The 17646-nt window shown below is 47.4% G+C and overlaps 1 protein-coding gene across 5 annotated transcripts in view; it reads left to right on the forward strand.

Annotated features, from left to right (window-relative positions):
- The window catches only part of AGAP1 (ArfGAP with GTPase domain, ankyrin repeat and PH domain 1), a 568365-nt gene that overhangs the window by 503455 nt on the left and 47264 nt on the right, over positions 1–17646 (forward strand). For all 5 annotated transcript variants that reach the window (XM_081494022.1, XM_081494021.1, XM_081494020.1 and 2 more), the window contains 2 exons: positions 2458–2548; positions 5404–5626. In XM_081494022.1, coding sequence (XP_081350148.1) covers positions 2458–2548; positions 5404–5626 — 314 coding nt within the window. The remainder of the gene's footprint in view (positions 1–2457; positions 2549–5403; positions 5627–17646) is intronic.

Here is a 17646-nt window from a genome sequence, read left to right on the forward strand (position 1 = left end):
GGAGAAAGAGCATGGCCTCTCAATCTGCAATTTCATTTGTAACCGTTTAAAGAAATTTCTGCCAATGATTTATGTTCAGCTTTGTCATTAAGAAGGGAGTCTGTCTTTCAGAAAGATGGAGTATCTATTTTTATTACCCTCTTTAACCAGGGTAAACCAGACCACAGTCATTATTATAATGTAATTTGCCTCTCTTTTTAAAAGAAGTTTTATACCCACAGTGGAGAGAATCAGGGCCTTTCATTTCTGAGCACCTGGGCTTTACTTAAGTCACGGCCACAGATACGGCTTCTGAAGCAAACTCAGGATGCTTCTGGGCCTCCTGTCAACAGGGACCAAAGACATGTGTCACCCCCAAAGCTCAGGAACCCGATTTCAGAACAGGAATTGGCTGAACAGACAAAACACATCTCCAAATTTTGCATGAACTCACAGTATCTCAAGTCGGACTCTGAACCCATGCCAGGTGATCGGATTCAGGAAGGTGGAGGACAGCATTGGCCTCTTCCGTTTCACACCCTTGCTGGTCTCCTCCCAGCTCCCTGCTCTGTGAACATGGCCAGCATTACCTTTGGGCCGGAGGCAAACACCAACCTTAAGATGCTGCCCTTTCTCTCTCCCTGGACGTGCGCCCTCTCAGGCAGGCACCGCTCCTGGAAGGAGGACTCGTGGAGCACAGAGGAAGCAGACTCACACCCGTTCCCCTTGGGCATCTGCTGACTAGGTGTGCGGGTGTGCAGCATGGAAATAATATCCACAAGGAACAGCTGGAGGGGAAAAGAATGGGCTGTGAGGTATTCTAGCTGCCCATGGATAATCCGAGTTGGTGGCAATCCAAGAGACTAATCCAAGGTAGACAGAGGCAGTCACACACACACACACACACACACACACACACACGCACACTCATTCCAGATGCCAACAGAAATTGTTCAACACACGTTGAATATTTGGGCATCTAAGCAAAGAGAATAAAACCCTAATGATGTATGATGCTACTCTAATGGTAACACTTAATAAATTGTAGTTTGTGATTAAGTAGTCAGCTATCAATTATTTAACAGCAAACAGTTTGACATATGATGCTTCAATTTATGAATAATTTTTACACAAACATCAAGCTTATTCTAAGTGTCCTCTGGAATTTATTTGGCTTTGACCATTGTATTAAATGTATCCATCATAAGCCTTAAAATCCTTAAAAGGTACATCCTTTTACCGGCCACCTCTATTTTGAAAAATTCATCCTTAGTAAATAATCGTGAATTCGTGTAAAGTTTTAGCAGTAAACATATCTTCACAGCACTGTTGATAGTAGAGGAAAGCTGGAAACAGCCTAAATGTCCATCAAAGAAAGCTTCATCAATAAGTCATCATAAGTGGAATATTATGCAGTCATTTAAAATGATGCCAGAGTTATTATGACACTTTCTCCAAGGATCTTGGTGCCGAAAGACGGAAAATCGGTAACACAGGTAATAGCTACCTTCCGAAATCAAATTTTAAAATATAAAAAATAAAACTTCTGAATATCCATCACATCAATAAATAGATGAATTAAAATGATGTCAGAGGTTATGTGATGCCATTGAGAGATGACGCTGTGTCGTTACACAGATTCCAAAGTAACATGTACTGTGCTGGTTTTTTTTTTTTTTAAAGCACTTCTATCTCTATACATGTGCTTTTATTCAAAAAAAAGGCTAGAAGAATAGATATCAAAATATTAATAAAACTTAACTATGATAGTTTATCATTTTTATGTTGTTCTTTTCCCCCTTTGTATTTTCTGACTTTCTCAGAAAAGACGATTAGGTATGTGTTGAAGCATAAATGCCCCCAGCCACCCGCATAGTCCCCTCCACGCACCCCCCCAGTCCCCCTCTGCACGGTGGCCTTGTTGCTGTAACAGCTGGCCGAACTGGAAATGGGAAGTGAGTCCCCAAGGCACAGAGTGTGATGGGGGCATGGTCTTCTGACAAGGAACCACCAGGCGTGTCTTGGTCACCGAGTCTCATGTGATGCATCTCACCATGTGCTCCTGACGGGTTTTCCGTCAGCTGGCCTCCATCCCAAAGACAACTAGTGTGCTGGGCTCAGCCGCTCCGTCATGTCCCACTCTTTGCAGCCCCATGGACTGTAGCCCACCAGGCTCCTCTGTCCGTGAATTTCCCAGGCAGGAATTCTGGAGTGGGTTGCCACTTCCTCCTCCAGGGGATTTTCCCGACCCAGGGATCAAACCTGCATCTCTTACATCTCCCGCGTTGGCACGCAGGTTCTTTCCCACTTGCTCCACCTGGGAAGCCCAGACATCTAGAGAGGAGTCCCGTTTTTGAACCTAAGCTCGTGTTGTGTTTGCTCACGATCCATCAGTGTTTCCCGGGTGTTATTAGCAGTCATGTACACTTACCTCAGGGTTCTCACGTCTTCTGTTTATATGTCTCCCTCTGTTCCCAGTCCCGACTGACCAGCCAGAGTGAGGCCATGGCCTTGCAGTCAATACGGAACATCCGCGGGAACTCCCACTGCGTGGACTGCGAGACCCAGAGTGAGTATGAGCAAGGATGGGAGGCTTCACCCTGGACAGAGGGAGATGGGGTGGTCGGACGCAGCCCACGCTGCAGCAGGCCCACATCTGTCACCTGCTGTGTAAGGTGTATTACGTGATTTAATGGTGTAGAAGGCCTTGAAATGTTTTTGTTTGGACTTTAACACAGTGCCCTTCTCACAGAAGCCTCTCTGATGGCACCATAAGTATTTCTCTCTCTCTCTTTTTTTTTAATTATATGAAGTGTAGTTGATTTACAGTGTTGTGTTAATTTCTGCCATATAGCAAAGTGACTCAGTTGTCCCTGTGCGTATTATTCTTCATATTCTTTTTCATTCTGGCTTATCACAAGTCCTGCTTATGCCTCTTGGCAACCCCATGAGCCACAGTCACACCACCAGTGCTAGGGGTTCGGTCAGCTGCCCGCATTCTGTGCCGTATCCAACACCCAGGGGACACACGGTGCAGACTTGGTGCAGAAAGTGGGCCGGACTGGAGCAGGTGGGGAGGGAGTTGCTGGGAGTCAGGGCGGCAGCAGGAGGCACGGCTTAGTGGCTCTGGTTTGTTCAGGGAGAGAGCAGCTGCTGCTCAGGTAGGATTTGGGTGACTTAACAGGAAGAACTCAAGCCTGTCACACATCTAAGAGAAGGGGAGAGCCTGCCTGGGAGAGAGACCACCCCAGCTGGCGGGGCAGCCAAGAGCAGGACAGTAAGGCCAAGTCTGTGGCCTCCGGGAGACAGAAGAGGTCTCTTCTGCATGTTCCTGGAGGGACTTCTTTAAAGCATCTTCTTTTGTTTAAAATTTTAACTTTTACTTTCAAGCCGTGTCATGCCATGAAGTTAGAAGAAGAGAAGTCATCACATGAAGTGTGTTTTTATCAGAGATCTTTAAAAGCACAAAATCTAAGTACTCTCAGAACCTCCATTAGGAGACATGTCCGTGATGGTTTCCACCACCATCTGGAAGATCCCTTTAAAGGGAATATTCCATTCCTCACGGGCTTCATGGTGTGTGGCTGATTGGAGGGCGAGAGAATTTTCGGGAGTGGGCCAGGCAGGCGAGTGCCCAGGCTGGGGAGGGTGGGTGGGAAGGGGAGACTGGTTCAGGGGAGGCTCCAGGGCCCATTTGTTTAGAGTGAGGCCACGTTTGACAAATGTGCAGAGAAAAGCAATCCTAAGCTTCCATTTCTTAAACATGTTATCTGTCAGGTCTGTGTCCAATCCCGCCAGGCACTCTCTTAATTCTTGTGACTGTAGTTGGCACTACAGTGGGTCCTACTCCTGGAGGGACATGAACAGTCTGAAGGGTCAAGTTAGACATCCCAGGTCACCAAAAGAGCCAGTCATGGAGCAGGATTTAATCTAAGCTCTTAAGTCAACCTGCTGTGTTTTCTCAGAAGACAAGGGGAAGGCCGAGAGACTGAGGTCAGGGACGTGAGAGATGACACAGTGGCAAAGCCATTTGGTTTTTTATGTGTTATCATTATTATTATTTTTGGAGGCATTCGTTTCTTTTTCCCCAACAGGACCATCTCTGAGGTCACAGACCCCTCTTCTCATCTGTCCCCCACCACCACCCACCATCACATGGTCTCCTCCACCACCTTCCTGCCTTGCTATATTAAATATTAAATAAATGGCTGGCTGATTACTGTTGAATTAGCATAAAGTCCCTCCCAGTCATTTGCCATTTATAGAATGATTCCAAATAAATATGATGTCAGTTACCTGGTTTTCTTGTTGACTGTTCAAGTCTACCTGGAGTAAGGTATTGATTATTCCTGGATGATTTAAGCCTTATTTGCTTCTGTCGGTGGTGAAAGCCATTGACTGTCAAGGTCAGCGCCATCTTTGGAGATCAGCTAGTGATTCTAGCGTGAAGCCAGCCCTGGGCCTGAGTCCTCAGTCTCCTGACCAGGTCAGCCGGTTCCACACCAGGCGCCCCAGTGCTGTTCCCTGGACTCATGTGATGTCCGTGGGGCAGGGTCACAGCCCAAAGCCTGTTCCAATTCATCCTGCAAATCAAGGCTGACGGTGCTGAGCAGGAACCTAACCATCTTGCCACCAGTGAAGGGTGGAGAAATGGAAACTGCTTGGCTGTTACCCCTAAGTAAGACCACTGAGAGTCAGGCTTTCTCATTGTGGTGTGCCTTTCTTTCGTCTTTGACCCACCATGTCACTGGGAACGTTGATGTGCCCTGGATGCAGGAGGTTACCAAGGACATTGTCCCTCTCTTTCCTTCTCTTTTCCTGCATCAGCAGCCACCCACAAGAGACACCAGGTCACGCCTCATTTTGTTTCCCTGTGTGTCCGCTTGCTCAAGGGGTTTGCCCGCTGTGTGTGTCAGTTATTCAGTCATGTCTGACGCTCTGCAACCCCTGGACTGTAGCCCACAAAGCTCCTCTGTCCATAGGATTGCCCAGGCAAGAACACTGAAGTGGACTGCCATTTCCTTCTCTGGGGGATCTTCCCCACCCAGGGGTCGAACCTGGGTCTCCTGCATTGTAGGCAGGCTGTTCGCCATCTGAGCCACCAGGGGAGCCTGCGGAAGTGCCAAACGTGCATCTTTTCTCTCCAAACCAGTGCTCTTAGTTGTTTATCGTGTGGGAAAGTCTAAGGCCTTGGCCAGAGCCTTAGATGTTTGAAAGTTGCCGCCATCACATCAGTTGCCGCCTTCTGAGATGCCTAAGACAGTTCCAAATGGTGTCCAAGGGAGCATGTTTAAGGCCCTGACTCCAAGGAGGGACTGCTGGAATGGGAAGTCTGGTTAGCCATTTCGCTCTTGAGATCCCAGGGCCTTGGGAGTGCGTGATGACGGTCCGATTGCATCTGGCGTCCCCTTCCTCCGCCCGCAGATCCCAACTGGGCCAGTCTGAACTTGGGAGCCCTCATGTGTATCGAGTGCTCAGGGATCCACCGGAATCTCGGCACCCACCTCTCTCGAGTCCGGTCTCTGGACCTCGATGACTGGCCCATTGAGCTCATCAAGGTGATGTCATCCATCGGGAACGAGCTGGCCAACAGCGTCTGGGAGGAGAGCACCCAGGGGCGAACGAAGCCGTCGCTGGACTCCACAAGGTAGGGGTGTGGGAAGGCGGGTGGTCATGCGGCCTTCGCTCCACGAAACCGGGGGCGACCTTAGCAACAGCCGCCGCGTGCACTGCCCCGGCCCCCCGTGGGAAGGCTGATAACCCAGCTGGAAATGTCTGTGTTTAAAATTGGTCTTCTGCAGATGTGGGTAATTCAAGCTCCTTAATTTTTCATGTTTGTTTTTACACTTTGGGGATTCCTCTCCCTCTCTTAGAGACGTATTAAGCTTCTAACCTGATGAATATATCACTTTAATTAATACATTTCTAATAGGCATAAGCTATGCTGGTAACACTAATTACAGAATTTTGGATTGTTTTGATTTTGTTATTCTTTTGTCTTTGATAAGCATCTATTCCATTGGCTCCACTCCCCTGTGACCCCCCACTAAGTGAGTTGATAGTAACCAAACATATTTCATTTTCCAAACTATATTCGTAACACATTTAATCAACCAAGTACGGCGTACATAACGTGTGGTGGCTTCTCATTAGTGTTAATTGTTACCCAGTGTAAAAAACGCATTTATTTTGAGGCCATTCTGTTTCTCATTTTTCATTTACAGCAATTATAAGCCGTTTTTGAGTACACATGCATATTTAATGTACCTAAGAGGTGATAAAATGGCACGTCTTCTGAGAAAGCCTCTTTCACGGAGGCAGGGTGGACCGTCCCGTCTGCGAGGCTGTTCTGAGCGGGCACGTTCCGGCGTCTGAAGCAGAGGCGCTGTGGGTGGGCACAGCCTTCACGTCTCAGGTGTGTGCACGGTGAAGGGGGAGGCTGGGCCTCCCAGCACCAGCGCTGATGTGTTTGCCTGGTGATCAGAGCAGGAAACCTGGGTGTCCGTGTGTGGGTGGACCGCATGCAAGGGGTAAGAAGTCGGTTTCTACCCATAAGCAGTAATGATGTGGCAGGTTGGTGGACTTCATCAACACTGAAAAATGAATTTGGGGTGCCCCCTTAGGTTCACTTGAGAGAATGAAGCCGGTGTCATTAACGCTACTCTTTGTATTAGATGCTCTGTGGAGAAGGCGTAGGGGGACTTGAAAGGTGCTTGACGTCTCTCTGCTTAACACCTCTCAGCTCGGTGCTGTGAGCTCTTACGTAAGTTATGTCGTGTAATATGCCATGTGGGCAACGGTCCTACAAACTGAAGAAATGATACACTTTTACAGTTTTTAAATTTTGATATAAGGCTAATATGGAAATCTACGGGTTCATCCACTAGGGGCATTCTTCAAAGATTAGTTCATGTTTTAATATGGATTTTTTCATACATGTAGTTTCCCTAGAGGGTAGTTAGATCTGAAAAAGAAAACTGATTGAAAATTGGATTGAGCTTAATGTGTGAATGCAGAAAACATTGAAGTAAGTTGGGAAAAGATTAACTTTATGCATCTTACTGTTTGCGTGTAAAAGGAGCATAAGTACTATTTTTAATACCATGAATTAGAAGAGTTGTTTTTCCATCTGCCATAACTAGAAACTGTTTAGAATGATTAGAAACAAAGATGTAGGTTAAGTTTTTAACTGGGAAATATTTTGTAATAGTTTCATCTTCTTAAGTGAAGACTGTAAGTAAGAGTATTTTATTATTCTGTCTTGAGTGTTTTAATTAAGTTCTGAGTGTATGACTTCCCCTTCTGTGCAGGATTATACGTATTGTATCTTTACAGTTTACAGACATTTGAGTCTTCCTTTCTCACAGATGGAGTCATTGTCATGAACTTCCTATGGTGAGGATGGTATGGCTATGTGGTCTTGCCCAACGTAACTTGGGAGTTTCTAAATTCTGTTCAACTCTTAAGAAGATAAAACATGTTTGAGAATTGACTGTGCCTTTGGTAATTCTCCCAGGGAGTTGTAGTCTTAATTAAACTCAGCAAATATTCATCAAGTGCCTTCTCATAGAAAAGAAATGGTCACCAGGTGATGACCTTAGGTCTGCAGTGATCCCATGTATGTGCTCAGAGCCAGCCAAGGATGCCAGGACCCAGTGGCGTTCAGAGATGGGAGGGGTCTGTGGTTTCAGGGAAGCTCAGGAGAAATGTCTTCTGAGCTGGGCTTGGAACCATGGGCTGGTTCTCCAGGCCTAGGTGGAGTCTCAGGTAAAGACAGGAGTGCGAAAGCCTGGGGGCCCCTGAGAAGGTGGAGCCGTGGGTACAGTGAGGGATGGGGAAGAGCAAGGCCACGACGGAGCAAAGACCTTGTGAGCCAGGGGCAGTGCTCTAACAGCGACTCTGGGGGTGGGCAGGCTTCCCTGGTGGCTCAGCTGTTAAAGAATCCACCTGCAAGTCAGGAGACCTGGGTTCGATCTCTGGTTTGGGAAGATTCCCCTGGAGAAGGGAATGGCTACCCACTCCAGTATTCTGGCCTGGAGAATTCCACGGACTGTATAGTCCATGGGGTCGCAAAGAGTCGGACACGACTGAGTGACTTTCACTCTCACTGAGGGTGGGCAGACGGCAGGCTGTTGGGGCTGTTTATATGTTCATGGATGTCCCACCTGTTCCCAGGAGGACCAGAGGCAGCCAGCAGCATCATAGGAAGAGACGGAGATAGGCGAGGAGACCAGTCTGAAAGCGGTGGTCCTGGTGGAACAGAGGGAGAGCCTCAGATACACTCAGAAACAGCTCAACATAATTGCATTGTGAAAACCCAGACCACTACTTCCTGCAGTCTCAAACAGAAAGAAAAACTAAAAGTTTGGCCTGGAATGTCCGCGTGGAATTCCACCTACGATGTGAGAAGGGGTGCCTGGCCTGGTCCCTGCCTCCCCAAGACCAGGAGAGAGTTGCCCCCACATTCGCCCCACCGCAGAAGCGGTGCTCGCCAGCACAAACAGCTGGAGGGCTCGCTAATGTGGCCCTAAGGTAATACTAAAAAGAAATATTTTAATAAATTTTTATCTCCATCTGAGGAAAAGCCAAGTGCAATATATCCAGTCTAATTCTTTGAAAAGGGGCCCAGCTGTTTTCCCGAGAAGCTCCGTCCATTTTGTCTTGTTCAGAAGATTCATTCTGACAGTGGCATATAATTAGAAATGTGCCGTTCCTCCCCCAGCACGCACACATTCATGCACACACACACACACACGCTCAGGAGCATGGGGGAGTAGAACCCAGCAGATCCTTCACACACACACACACAGGCTCAGGACCATGGGAAATATAACACAGCATATCTTTACACACACACACTCAGGACCATGGGGAAGTAGAACCCGGCAGATCCTTCACACACACACACACACACACACACACACACACACAAACACACACACAGGCTCAGGACCATGGGAAATAGAACACAGCAGATCCTTACACACACACACACACTCAGGACCATGGGGAAGTAGAACCCGGCAGATCCTTCACACACGCGCACACACACACACACACACACACACACACACACTCAGGATCATGGGAAGTAGAACCTGGCAGATCCTTCTCCAAAAAAAAAAACTGAAACCGCCTCACACGGTGTCACTCAGACCTGCAGGTGACACAGGACTCGGGGAAGCGGGGTCCTCTGACCAGCCGTCTGTCCCCTGCACCCTGATTAGGGCAGCTTCGGATGGCTCATAATTGGTTCCAGCGATTCTCAGCTGCCCCGAGAACTGCCGTTCAAACTTGAACAGCACAGAGATCAATCGAAGCTGACGGCGGCAAAGCCGTATTGACTTCCCATTCCTAAACCGGGAGATCATTAGTCAAGAAAAGCATCTTTTAATTACTCCCAGGAAGAAAAAAAAAATTTTTTTTTGGATGGATTCTGCAACAACTGCCTTTTTTTCTCCAGTGCATTCGATATTAAATTTATTGTCGTGGGAGGGGAGAGGGTGCCCTTCATCCCGCTCTGTGATGGAGGTTTAATTTGGAGAAAGGAGCCAGTTAGAGATCGATGTGGTAACAATTAACTACATCTGGGGTGGAATCAGAATACCCCTCTAATTGCTATTGATACCATTTAAGCACACACTTAAAATATTGATTGTAAATGGGGCTGCAGGGGTAGAGGCGAGGTGGGAACAGAGAGAACTAGGCGTTAGGGGCTTACAGAGGGATGGCCTGCTGTCTGCAGGCTGGTCAGCGCCTGAGTGTGTGGTTGCCCCTGACAGTGCATTGTCTTGTGGATGCCCGTGGTGCCTGAAGCAACCAGGCAGGGCTCCAGTACCCGTGTCAGGACACGATTCAGAGGTAAAGATATTACAACAGTCATGTGTGTCTTTCTGGAGTGAATGAGTGAGACAGAAAACTGCCTAGCTTGGAATACACACATCAGGGGGTGTTGCAGCCTCAGAGCCTCGGAACCCCTCGTGTGTTTGTGAGCAAAATGCCCAGCACACAACGAAGCCGTCTCCACAAACCTGTGTGTGCATCCTCTCACGCTCAGCCACGCCCTGGTGTTCTCTGGGGCTGGTCCGCATCACTTAAGGCAGGTCCTTCTTCTCGATCCCATCCCCCTTGCACTTAGAAGCTTTTTCGATTGACTTGCAGGGAAAAGAATGTCCTACCAGGACTGATCAGAGCCCTCCGGAGCCGCATTCCTCTTGGCAGCAGCTGAACTCTGCTGGGCTGTGCGGCTTTCCCTCTATCTCCCATCTTTGTGTCTCCAGGTGGCGGGCTTTGGCCAAAGCCCGGGAGGGTGTGCAAGGACCAGTTGCTATTTGCATTTCACGGCACATAGCCTGTTTACAAGGTGCTTTGGGGGCCTGCCGATTTGGTCTAGGAAATCAAAGGAACCTGGAAGTGGAGAGCTGCGTTGTCAGTTCCATGAAAGAGCCCTTGGGAAAAGCTCTGAGCCCAACTGAAATCATCCGCCATCTCTTTGATCCCACTCGGAAGGGAGCCCAGCTTGCTGATGGGTGTGCGTTCCCTTCCCTCTCTGAGCATCCTTTCTCTGGGTTCCGTCATTTGTCAGTTCACCTGCGCCCCTAGGCGCCCCTCTTGTCTTTAACCTCTGAAAAGCTGTCACTCCGGGAGGAGGACGTGGGGCTGGACGTCAGGAATCTGCGTGGGAGAGACTGGCGGTCCACACACTTGCAGGCCGAGCAGGTCCACCCGGTGATCCGAGTTCCGTGTCCTTTTGATTTCTGAACGCCACTTTCATCTTATTTATGCACATGGAGATATTGATAAAGGGGAAATGTATCCAAACTGAAAATAATTGGATCCCCACTGCTCCCTCCGAGATATTAAAAGCAGCCCCACTTGGCCACGTCTCTGTCTCGTTAGGTTTGATCGTTAAGATCACAATATCGTAATCTCGGGCTCAAATTTCTGGCATAAAGATGCACTGATCCAAATGCGGCCTCGGGGAACGTGTGGGCCCACGCGGCCCCAGGATTGTCTCATCTTATTATTTTTCAACAGTTCTTGGCCCCGCTGAGGTCGGTGTTTTGTCTCTTTTGAGTGTTCCTCTATGCTTGACACCTTTTCCTATTTTCTTTCCTTAAAGAAAAAAAAAGAAAAATGAGCAGGGGGAGGAACATGGGGGGGTGGAAAAAAGGACTTTGCTGTGATGACCAGAACCCATCTGCAGTTGGGTGACATCTGCTCCCCACATGTCACTTCCCTCATTAACAAGCAATTGAATTAATTAAATGCTACTCAGAACACGCATAACAAGCTACCGGCAGTGTCCAAATTAGCACTGATAATCAAGGATGATTTCCTTTATTACCCTGCTAAGCGGTGTGCAGACTCTGATCTCCCTGTCTGCCCTCGCCTATTTACACACCCCCAGCCTCTGCCTTTGGAAGCGGAGGTTATCTTACCTAGTTAATTTGCCACGATCACCGAGCATGGCGGATTGATGCCCTGCCTCTGCCGCCAGAGCTGCCGCGTGCTGAGGTGGGGGGGCCAACCCCTCTCCCCTCCCCGCCTGCCCTCCCCCCAGCCCAGCCTTTGTATCTCAAGCTCACTGATAAATTAAAGGCCACCCCTGTGGTCTCTCAAGTGAGTAATAGAGGCAGAAATTTCATTTTGCAACTGGCTGATTTAATGATCCAAAGGGTAATTAATGGCCTGATTATCTTAATGTTAAATATGTCCGGCAGCAATTACTGTGACCTCCCGCTTGTCAAGGTCCGGGCTGTGCTCTTCTTTCAATTAAGTTCTCTGGGGCTTAATGGTATGAATAAACTCCTCTGATTCTGTCATCCCAGACGGACGCTGAGGGTTCAGAGAGCTGGGGGCTCCTCGGGAGTTTTAATCAGCCCGTCTTCGACTCTGGTGATCAGAGTTAACAATTATCCCAAGGACAGCCTCACTTTCTTCTTCCCCGTGCAGGACCAACCCCCACCCCACTCCACCCCACCCGCCCTTTCGTGCTGTTGTTTTATTTTATTTATTTTCTCTTACGTGTTTCCGCACTCGGAGGGAAGAATTCTGTTTGCAGAGGGAGCCGCTGTGCTCCGGCAGGCTCGTCTCTTCCAATATAAATTATCATGTGAGCGCTGTGGTTTTTCTGTTTGACAGGCTTAATTAATTGGCAGGAGCCCCCGAAAATGACAGTGCCACTAATTGCAACTCCGGGTGCATTTCTGTCATCGTGGCGCGCCTGTCAGCGGGCATGCCCTGGCCCCAGCCTCCAGAGCGGAGGGCCCGCCCTCCCAGCCTCGGGCCCAGGTTGGGACTGCATCCTGAGCATGTGGGGACAACTGGCCGGCTTCAAGGAGCCTTGGGTTTGTAGGCACGCCAACCCCCACACAGGAGTGACATTTACTGCCTGTGAAGTTTACACGTCCGTGGCTCTGCAAACCCAGCAGCTGCTCGGGGGACCTAGTACTTGACTTCAGATATTTTAGTGACTTCTCGGAGCAGGGCGGCTTGGAATCAGACCCCAGAGCTGTAACTCAGAGACTCTCCTTGACTGGACGGTCCTCATTAGCACGTTGCTAAATAAGCTAGGGTTTCCCTGAGCTCTGCACCCCGATCAGAAATATTCTACTATAAGTATTAAGCCGTTGAGGAAAATGTACAAATGAGAAGTGCATTAACACTGCCTCAAAAATAATACCTGTAGATGACAGTTGACAACAGACAGAGCCATTCCTCCAGTAAACTGCGAGCAGGGAGTGTGGAGGGAATCCACGCATTGGCAGCACTCTGATTAAGCTCTCGGGATAGACTGGCCCTAATTATAAGAAAGGCGGATCTAACAAGGTTCTCCATTAGGTTAAGTAAAGTGGGATCCACGTTTTGCAGCATAACTCTACCGTCATCTGCCTTTGAAGCAGGTGGACGAAACAGTGCTGTTGGTTTATCACCTCTGCCTGCCGCACATGAACCCGTCTTTTATTTGATCCTGCAGGAAACCAAATGTGGGGGAGCCAGCTTTGCAACCAGGGAGCCGTCTTGGGTTGAAAGTTTCTCTCATTTGCTTTCTGAAATGTAGCCATGGAGACAATCAAGGAATTTTTTTATGTTTAAGGATTTTTACTATCACTGGTAAAGCTGAAAATGCAGTCATCGGCCAGCATCCGTTTCTTGTAGGCGCCCTGGCCACTTCTGAGCCCACGTCCATTTGTGATCGTAGACGGAGCAATGTGATGTGGAGGTGAACCAGTAGGCTTGAGTTACATATCATAAGAGACATTCTAAGCAGGTGCCTAGAAATACTCTAAAACAACTGCCTGTGCTTTGATTCCTCCACAGTGGAGAATTTTCCAGAGGGTCCTTCCTCTCAGTGATGTTGGATCATTTTGTACCAGAAACTTTCTTCTGAGCGAGGTTCTGCTTTCTTCTTCCTCATAATGAGGAAGAGGCCAAAGCAAATGAACCTGAGCCCAGAGCTCACAATGTGCTTCACTAGGTTGCTCAGTCCCGTCCGACTCTTTGTGACCCCATGGACCGTAGTCCGCCAGGCTCCTCTGTCCCTGGGATTCATCAGGCAAGAATACCGGAGTGGGTTGCCTTGCCTGCCTCCAGGGGGTCTTCCCAGCCCAGGGATCGAACCTGTGTCTCTTGGGTCCCCTGCATTCGCAGGCAGGTTCTTTACCACTAGCGCCACCTGGGAAGCCCAGCTCACAGGGTAGGGGGCACTTTTTCTGAGCACAGTGCCATCCTGCAACATCGGATGACCACCCCCTTTCCCAGGTGGAGAGATTGTGAAGTCAGGGTCCTGGAGCCATTTATCTGGGATCACCCAGGACTAAGGGACGGGTCATTTGAACTCGGGACCTAACTTGTGACACCCATCCCTGGTCCTGCTGCTGCTCATGTCCTTTTCCTGCTCAGCATCACGTGGCCACATCCGATGGCCAGTTGTGGCATCTAGAGGTACCACCACGTTTACACGTATCCATTCCCTCTCCTCCCCTTGGCCCCAGCTCATACTCCTACCAGCCTGTGTCTGCATTTAGATATTATTACTGTAAATTTATTATGTATAATAACATAACTGTAATATCTTTCCACTTATAAAATCTCGTAGCCTCATTCTTGGTAACTTGAGGATAATAAAGCATCATTCATTTTAGTTTGCATTCATATGGTAGACCTGATTTTGTAAGTTACTCAGTCATGATTCTGAAGTCTTAATTTTCTGATGTCAATGCTAATCCTTAGAGCGTCTGTGGAAAACAGTGCTGAATTAAAAATTAAAAAAAAAAAAAGAGTGCTGATACCTAAACAGATGAATGAGCCAGTGTAGTCAGAGGGTTCAAGCCCCAGATTTTCCCATAACCACATCCTTCTCCTGCCTGAATCCCTGACCCAACAATGTTTCCCTGTTGAAAACATTCAGCTTGTTTTCCCAAAAGCCTCACTACCATATTTATTATTACCTGAATGATGAACTGGACCAGCAGATAGTTCTGGTTTCACAGGCAGCATCTTCTATGATCGTGATTAAAAAAAAAAAAAAAGGTCATTTTCTCATTTGTAAGATGAAGCTAGTCATTAATCCACCCACTTACTTATGCAGATTTAATGCTAAAAGAGAATCGTGTTTAGGAAGTTTCCTGGGCTCTTTTTGTGTGTTTAGGAAGTTTCCTGGGCTCTTTTTGTGTGGAAAACCCGGTCAGCTCTGTGCCTGGATCCTGCTTGCTGATGGTGAGACAGGCAGGTGGCCTTGTGCTCTCAGGTGCTGGGGAGGGTCTGCTGATGAAGAGGACATGGTCCGGGTCTGTTTTGCTCTGTACCTGTAGAGCGGTTTTTTGCAGCATCAACAGTGCACATTCTTGGGCCCCATTCCACACATGTCCCTGGGGTGGGGCCCAGTGATGAGTTTTAGCTCTCTAGGTGATTCCTATGCACATTAACATTTGAGAAGCACTGGTCCACGCCAGGCAGTGTAGACAAATGCCCGCAGCCTGTGTGGAGTCTCTCTCCCTGTCTTAGCCCAAGTACCCGGACTTTATTCCTCATTTCTGAAGACCCAGGTTATCAGTCTTCTTTCTTTACCAGACTGTGATTGGGCCTGGCCTATCCACTGTGCCATCCCAAAGGTGCTATATCTCTATGTCTGCTCTAGTACAAGAGGATTATATACTATGATCAAATGTCATTTTCCCTGGGAATGAAAGGTTGGTTCAGTCAAAAGTGAGTCAGTGTAATAATACACCACATCAATAGACTAAAGGACAAGTACTACATAGTCATCTCAAGAGATGCAGGAAATACATTTGACAGAATTCAGTACCCCTTCATGATATACTCAGCAAAGTGGGAATAAAAAGAAACTTCCTCAACCTGATTAAGGACATGTAAGAAAAATCCACAGCTACCATCAGACTTAATGGTAAAGTACTGGAAGCTTCCAAACTTAGATCAGGAACAAGACAAGTCCACTGTCTCCACTTCTCATCAACTTTGTACCGTAAATTCAAGCCAGGGAATTAGGCAAGGAAAAGACATCAAAGGCATTCAGATTATAAAGGAAGGAGTAAAACTGTCTCTATTTGCAGATGACATAATCTTGTATATGAAAAATCTAAAGGAATTCACAATGAACTATTAGCGCTAATAAAGGACCTCAGCAATGTACAAAATTCAGTTGTACCTCTATACGCAAGAAATGGACAATCCAAAATAAAAATTAAGGGTACCATTCCATTTACAAAAGCATCAAAAAGAATAATATACTGAAGAACAAATTTAACGTATATACTGAAAACTACAAAGCATCTTTAAGAAAAATTAAAGAAGATTAACAACTGGCTAGTTCAAAATTAGGAAGGAGTACAACAAGGCTGTATATTGTCACCCTGCTTATTTAACTTATATGCAAGTACATCATGGGAAATGCCTGGCTGGAAGAATCACAAGCTGAAATCAAGATCGCTGGGAGAAATAACAACAACCTCAGATACACAGATGACACCATCTAATAGCGAAAAGTGAAGAGGAACTAAAGAGCCTCGTGATGAAAGTGAAAGAGGAGAGTGAAAAAGTTGGTCTGAAACTCAACATTCAAAAAACTAAGATCATGGCATCTGGTTCCATCACTTTGGCAAGTAGAAGGGGAGAGTGGAACGGTGACAGATTTTGTGACTTCCCTCGTGGCTCAGTGGTAAAGAATCTGCCTGCCAACACAGAAGTCTCGGATTCAATCATTGGGTCAGGAAGACCCCTGGGAAAGGAAATGGCAACTCACTCCAGTGTTTTTGCCTGGAAAATCCCATGGACAGAGGAGCCTAGTGGGCTACATACAGGCCATGGGGTCACAAAGAGTCAGACACAACTTAGTGACTAAACAATAACAACGACAGATTTTTTTTCCTTGGGCTCCAAAATCACTTCAGATGGTGACTACAGCCATAAAATTAAAAGACACTTGCTCCTTGGAAGGAAAGCTATGACAAAGCTAGATAGTATATTAAAAAGCAGTGACATCACTTTGCCAACAAAAGTCCATGTAGTCAAAGCTTTGGTTTTTCCAGTATCATGTATGGATGTGAGAGTTGGACCATAAAGAAGGCTAAGCACCGAAGAATTGGTGCTTTCCAATTGTGTTGTTGGAGAAGACTCTGGAGAGTCCCTTGGACTGCAAGGAGGTCAAACCAGTCAATCCTAAAGGAAATGAACCCTGAATATTCATTGGAAGTACTGATGCTGAAGCTCCAGTACTTTGGCTACCTGAGACAAAGACCTGACCCATTTGAAAAGACCTTGATGCTAGGAAAGGCCGAAGGCAAAAGGAGAAGGGGGCGACAGAGGATGAGATGGTTGGATTGCACCACCGACTCAGTGGACATGAATTTGAGCAAGCTCCGGGAGATAGTGAAGGACAGAGAAGCCTGGTGTGCTGCAGTCTGTGGGGTCACAGAGCTGGACATGATATAGTGACTGAACAACAAGAACCAATAACTGACAAGACATCCATGTTCATGGATTCAAAGACTTAATATTGCTGTGATGGCAGGACTCCCCAAAATAATGTACAGACTCAACACAGTCCCTTTCAGAATTACAAATGCTTTTTTTTTTTTTTTTTTTGCAAAAATGGACAAGCTGATGCTGTACTTTATATGGAAACTCACGTGACCTTCAGATAGACAAAACAATTTTGTAAAGGAGTAACAAATTTGAAGGAACCATATATCCTGATTTCAAAACTTACTACAAAAATAAAAATCCAAGATCATGATGCTGCCGTAAGAATAGACATGTAGATCAATAGTATAGAATTGAAAGTCCTGAAATAAGCCCATCCGCCTACGAGTACCATCGAGGGGTACCATCCCAAACCAGACTGCTGCCTCTCATGAGGTCACGCAGCTCGTGAGAGACCTTCACAACTTAAGATCCTGTGGTCCAAAGCAAGGTGACCTTGGCCCTTGACACCCAGCACACTGAAGCCATCAAGGCCAGAGGTGAGCTGAGCCCCAAAGGCTGGGGATGGTGGTGAGCGAGTCCTTGGGAGACTGAAAAGGCTGTCATTCGCCGTCCTCCCTGCAAAGCACAACCTCCAGGATGGAGCCACGTGGCCCGTCAGCGTCGTGAAGACCGAGTGTGCTGGCTGTTGCACGCCTGCCCACTTCCAATAGCACCTGGGTG

This window comes from Giraffa tippelskirchi, chromosome 5 (assembly GCF_054371585.1).
Source record: "Giraffa tippelskirchi isolate mGirTip1 chromosome 5, T2T-mGirTip1v1.2.pri, whole genome shotgun sequence".
In the NCBI taxonomy this organism is placed as follows: domain Eukaryota; kingdom Metazoa; phylum Chordata; class Mammalia; order Artiodactyla; family Giraffidae; genus Giraffa; species Giraffa tippelskirchi.